The sequence below is a fragment of the Drosophila ananassae genome (genome assembly GCF_017639315.1).
Source record: "Drosophila ananassae strain 14024-0371.13 chromosome 4 unlocalized genomic scaffold, ASM1763931v2 tig00000066, whole genome shotgun sequence".
Taxonomy (NCBI): domain Eukaryota; kingdom Metazoa; phylum Arthropoda; class Insecta; order Diptera; family Drosophilidae; genus Drosophila; species Drosophila ananassae.
Genome location: NW_025319039.1, coordinates 280656 through 287194, shown reverse-complemented (window position 1 = coordinate 287194; position 6539 = coordinate 280656). Strand labels below are relative to the sequence as shown.

General features: G+C 34.7%; 1 protein-coding gene and 1 non-coding gene across 2 annotated transcripts; one reads left to right on the top strand and one right to left on the bottom strand.

The window, feature by feature from the left end:
* Positions 1 to 2633: 2633 nt before the first annotated feature.
* Positions 2634 to 4367, top strand: LOC123257808 (UDP-N-acetylmuramoyl-tripeptide--D-alanyl-D-alanine ligase-like; the record flags this gene model as incomplete). Its single annotated transcript, XM_044717791.1, has 2 exons — positions 2634 to 3327; positions 3454 to 4367. Coding segments are annotated over 2 exons (1323 nt in total), but the record flags the coding sequence as incomplete, so codon positions are not given.
* A 724-nt stretch (positions 4368 to 5091) lies between these two features.
* Positions 5092 to 5165, bottom strand: Trnar-ucu. Its single transcript has one exon. It is a non-coding gene; the product is annotated as a tRNA-Arg (tRNA).
* Positions 5166 to 6539: the final 1374 nt, after the last annotated feature.

Below are 6539 nucleotides of genomic sequence, written 5' to 3'. Positions count from 1 at the left end.
TACAATAATGCCATCATCTTTTTGAATGCACTCGCATTTGGTCTTTTTTTGTATATACTTTGCAGTTTTATCCATTCCGAGTCCGTTTTATTTTGTTTTGTAGGCATAGCATTCCATATAGCAACGCCTCAGCGGTTGGTGGGCATCCAGGGACATACACGTCAACTGGCACAATTCTATCACAGCCTCGGACTACTGAATAAGAGTAATGGTAATAACCACCACCATTTGCACAACTTCCCATGGAAATAACATACTTCGGGTCTGCCATTTGATCATAAACCTTGCGCAATGCTGCTGCCATTTTATTAGTTAGTGTGCCAGCAACAATCATCACATCTGATTGACGTGGGCTTGCACGAAACATTATACCATATCTATCAAGATCATAACGGCTGGATGCAGTATGCATCATCTCAACTGCGCAACATGCAAGACCAAATGTCATTGGCCACAATGAACCAGACCTTGCCCAATTCATTACATAATCTGTTAAATCACCAAATTTAGTGACAAGAAACCCTTCTTTTTTATAACGACCCCAGTCATCATTAGATAGAATTTGATTTGTCATAAACTACTCCCACTCTAATGCACCTTTACACCATTCATAGATAAAACCTATAGTGAGTATTGCAAGAAATACCATCATAGACCAAAATCCACCATAGCTTATCTTAGATAAAGAAACAGCCCAAGGAAAAAGAAAAGCAATTTCTAAGTCAAATATTATAAATAATATTGAAACTAGGTAAAATTTAATGTCAAAATTTTTTCTTGCACTGGATAGTGGATTGAAGCCACACTCATATGTGGAAAGTTTTTCACTATCTGGCTTACTCACTGCAAGAAACATAGGCAATATACCTAAAACAAAAGATACTACAATTGATACGCAGATAAAGATTACTATGGTTAAATATTCGCTCATTTAACAAAACATATAACACTATGAATTTACATGCTTTCCTAACTTTTTACCACCTAAAATATGCACGTGAAAATGTGGTACAACCTGCTCTCCATTTTCACCGTAGTTAGTGACTAACCTATACCCTGTTTTTTCTAGATTATATTTATGTGCTATCTCTCTTACAGTTTTGAAGAAATTTGCTATCTCCTCTTCAGAAGCTTTTAGAATAAAATCATCGTATGAAATATATTGATTTTTGGGTATAGCTAAAATGTGAACTGGTGCGTCAGGGTACTTATCATGAAAAGCTAGTACATTTTCATTTTCATGTACCTTCTCACAAGGTAACTCACCTCTTAATATTTGAGCAAAGATGTTATCGCTATCATAAACTTCATTGCTCATATTTTAAGAGCGACCTTTCCCTCTTTCTTCGTTTTTCTCTACATTAGGTGTAGATAGTGGTTTTATCGCTTCACCAGAAGCATCTTCAAGATTTAAAGAGCTTACAAGTTCCCTTACTTTTACCATGTCCTGCTGTTCTTTCAAAAAGGGTTCTATTCCACTTACCCTTTTTCCAGTAATAACTCCTGGTTGTAAGTGATACATATCCCCAGGAACAGTTAGACTATGATGTCTTTCCTCTATTTTTTTAGCTTCACTCATAATACTCTCCTATAACTTATTTTTGCATTCCACAACTTTGCGACTTACCTGCTTTTATAGATTCTTGCGCCCATTTTTTCTCACCTGAAGCTATAGTTTCTGAAGGCTGACCAACATCAGACTTCACAACTTTGTCTGATGACTGCTTTTGATTATCATATTCCTTATACAATTTTTCTGCAATACCATACAGCAATTTTAAGTCTGTGTGAACTTTAAATTCTCCACCAGTAATTTTTGCTAGATCTTTAAGGTTACCGTCAACTTTTTGTTTAATTTCTTCAATAGCAAGCTTTTTTATCTCCTCTGGACTCTTTCCTTTATTTTTAGAGTCAGTTTTAATGTCTTCAATTATTTTTTTAACATCAACTTCAATTACAATTTTATTTTCTTCTCTATGTATAGTGATGTTTGAATACTCACTTTTTAGTGCTTTTATTTTATTCAATTGTTCATCATTCAAATAAGGTATATCTCCCGTCAGAGTTCTTGACACTAAAAAACTTACCTTTCCTATCCCTTTCTTTTGCTCTGTTATTTGTACACCAAGATCCTTACTAGCCTGTGTGGTTTCTATAGGTGGATCATATTCCCTTTCTTCTTCAGGTACATCTATACCAACAGCTTTCTTTAACGAAACTGTAGCATCATGTTTCATTTCACCCGTTGAAGCAAACGGCTTCTTTATAGGGTAAATAAGTGCTTTAGGCACAAGAGCAAACACCCGACCTGTAGCTTCTACACCTGTTTTAACTGCTCCGCCTATCTTAGCCCAAATAGATTCTGCCATACATACCTCCAAGGTAGTTTCTATAACTAAATACATTTTAATTATAGACGAAAAAATTTAAACTTCTATATCCATTATAAGATAGAATTATAGGGATTGCAACCATTATTTGCACATTGTCTAAAACATGTAGTATTTTCGCTACTTTTATTGTTCAATTTATTATAAAGAATACTCTAAATTATGTTTAAATGGAACACAAATAATATCATTGATGCAACTGGCGGAAGAGACGTAAATGGTTGTAATTGGATACATAGCTCAAATATTTCAACGGACACAAGAAGCATAAAAAAAGGTGATTTATTTATTGCCCTCAAGGGAAAGAATTTTGATGGCCATAATTTTTTGCATGAAGCGTTTTTAAAAGGGGCTGTCGCTGCAATAGTGAGTGAGGGTAAATATAAAAGTTTCCCTCTCATGATTGTACAAGATACCCTGAAAGCTTTGCACGATATGGCATCATACTACATTAGAAATGTTCTTATTGATGCTAAAGTTATTGCAGTTACAGGCAGTGTCGGGAAAACCACTACAAAGGATATGCTGCATACTGTTTTATCGCAATATGGAGTGTCCCATGCAAGCGAAGGTAACTTAAATAATAATATAGGATTGCCTTTGACAATTCTGAAAGCTCCAAAAAACTGCCAGTACTTAATTCTTGAAATGGGAATGAATAAAGTTGGTGAAATAAAAGAATTATCAAAAATTAGTAATCCGAATATTGCAGTCATTACCAACATCGAACCTGCACATACTGAAAATTTTTCATCACTATTTGACGTTGCACAAGCGAAGTTAGAAATTCTGTATGGTATGAAAAATAACGGTACTTTGGTTTTAAGCAGAGATAATAAATATTATGATTATCTCTCATCACACGCCAATAGAAATGTAATAAGCTTCGGTAAAGATAAAAATGCTGAAGTTTGTTTACTAAACTTAATAAGAAACGATGAATCTTCTGTCATTTCAGCACTATCTTCTGTCATCCCAGTGCTTGACTACTTGGATCCAGGAAGTTCAATTGCAAATGAGCATATCAGACGGTTGTATAATAAAGACTGGATTCCAGCGTCACGCGCTGGAATGACATCAAACCGAGTTGCTAATAGATTAAGTTTAAAAATCAGGCTGAGTGATAATCAAATTATAAACTGTAATTTACGTGTACAAGGTGAGCATTTTGCTTATTCGCTACTTGCTGTTGCAGCAGTTGTGCAAAGCCTCGGACTTGATTTATCAAAATTACCACTTGCACTTAAGAATTTTAGTGTAGCGAAAGGTAGAGGCAATATTCATAAGGTCAAATGCAATAAAAAATATATACATTTAATTGATGACTCCTATAACGCCAGCCCTGCTTCGATGAAAACTGCAATAAAAACTTTGAGTACATATTCTAATCAGAGAAAAGTAGCTTTGCTTGGTGATATGTTGGAACTTGGTGATGAAAGCATAGAGTTTCATACAGATTTGGTTAAGATTATCACAGAAAATAATATAGATAAAGTTTATACAGTTGGTAAATTTATGTTAGAATTGCATGAGCTTTTGCCAGATAATATAAGAGGCACGCATTTTAATGATTCTAATCAATTGAAAAGTGATTTAGCTAACATTATTCAGAATAATGACGCAATTCTAGTTAAAGGCTCACGAGGAATGAAAATGGATCTTATTGTACGGGAATTCGTAATAAAATATTAAGCGAAATCATTGTATTAATTTACAGTAACAAATTATTAGGAACTTTAATTGTGACAAAACGTGTAATTATTTTTGGTGGAACGGGGTTTATAGGGAAACACATCGTAAGACGCTTGGCAGCAGAAGGATATTTAATAAAGATATTCACTCGTAATCAGGAAAAAGCTGCTTGTTTAAAATTGTGTGGCAATTTAGGACAAATATCAATATTTAAAGGCGATTTTTTTGATGAAAAATCAGTTCTGGAGGGTATGGAAGAATGTGATGTAGCTATAAACTTAGTGGGAATATTATATGAAGCAAAAAAGCACGATTTTTACGCTGTTCACGTTAAAATAGCTGAAAGGATAGCAAAAGCTGCAAAAATGAAAAATGTACCTATGATGATACATTTTTCTGCTATGGGAATAGAAAATAGCAAGTTGTCAAAATATGCCAAAAGTAAATTGGAAGGTGAAAAAGCTGTAACTTCAGCATTTCAAAAAGCAATAATAATTAGGCCAAGCCTTGTATTTGGTAAAGAAGACAACTTCTTTAATAAATTTGCAAGATTAGCAACTATTCTTCCTTTCTTACCACTAATTGGCAATGGAACAACTAAATTTCAGCCAATATGTGTAACAGACTTAGCTGAAGTGGTATATCGTATTATCAGTTTTAATAAGCAAGACAAGAAAATTTATAACATGGGTGGACCAAAGGTTTACTCTTTCAAAAGCTTATTGAAGTTTATTCTGAATGTTACTAACAGAAAGTGTTTGTTGATCAATGTATCTTTTCCAATGGCAAAGTTAATAGCTTTCTTTTTAGAAAATAAAATTATTTCTATGCTGCTAAAACCAATAACCGGAGATACGAACCCTATGCTTACTCAAGATCAGGTGAAAGTTATGATGAATAGTTCAATCGAAAAGTCAGTTCACCTTGAAACAATGAAGGTTCGACCATTAGCAATTGAAAATGTGGTGCCAGAGTACTTGAAGATTTATAGAAAGTATTGATAAAAGAGTGTGCCCGGTGGGATTCGAACCTACGACCCACAGCTTAGAAGGCTGTTGCTCTATCCAGCTGAGCTACGGGCACACAACATATATAAAATGCTTCTTAGTACAAGTGAAGTCAAGTACTTCGTGTGAATATGATGTTTATCTTACAAAACCTTGTCATTGCAGTTGTGTGTCGCGCGCTACCGAAATTGGATGCGAGAAGTCTATTTATTTTAGAAAATATTATATAGAAAGTTGCTTGACAAACTCCGCCAGCGCCCTTATCATGAAACTGAAGCTATTGTATTTGCTTTCGCCAATCTGCAGATTAAAAGGTAAGGATTACTTAATGTATCGGCGTCTTATGTTCAATTTTTTGCAGTATATAGATACTGTATGTCTTTACAAAACTTCATCTACATCTAGATTTTTATCTAAATAAGCTGAACGCGCTTATAAAGCGTTACAAGACATCAAAAAATGCCAATACTCGACAGAGATAGTAAAAGACTAGCTAACTCGGGGATTCTTTGTCTTTTTTTCTGCTTAGTAAATTTCTTAAACATTTGCAGCGTAAGTTAGTTGCAATTAAAAGCGGCTGAATCTCGCTTGTCAAGCGTTTAAAACATAAAAAACGCCAATATTTTAAAGCGGATAATAACCCCAGGGCTTCTTTTGCATTTTTTTTCGTTTGGTAAATTCCTTAATGTTTATGGCTAAACGACAATCGTCATCCCGCTGCTTGTTAGCGGGATCTAGAGATACCGCGAATGAATCGCGGTATGACGGTTCGCGGCGGTATGACGTAGGACTGCTGTCATCCCAGTGCCCAAACACTGGGATCCAGTTTTCTTTACAAATTCACCAAAAGTGTTTCATTCTATAACATAAAACCCATACTCACCAAATCCAATGCATTACTTGCAATTAAGTTTCCTGGATCCCAGTGTCTGGGCACTGGGATAACAAAGGAGGACGTTATTCCAGTGCCAAGCACTGACCATTTCTGGTCTCTTAAATTGCAACTAATCTAAGTATTAAAAAATTTACCAAACGAAAAAAAAGGCAAAAAAAGCCCGATGGTTAGCTAGTTACTTACATTATACTTTCAAGTATGGCGTTTTTTTATTCTAAACGCTTAATAACCGTGACTCAGCCGCTTTTAAGCCGCAACTAATCTAAATTATAAACGTTAAGAAATTTACTAAACAGAAAAAAAGGCAAAGAAACCCTAGGGTAGCTAATTATTCACTATCCATTTTTTAAGTTGGCGTTTTTTGATGTTTTAAATAGCGTATTTCAGCTTGTGTAGCTAGAAATTTGATAAAGACATGAGGTGCACATAGTGCAAAAAATTAAGCATGATTTACGCCAAATACATTAAGTTTTTTTGTCATTAATCCACTGCAGAGATTGCGAAGATAAATAAATAGCTTCAGTTTCATGATAAGGGGGCTGGCGAAGGGTGTCA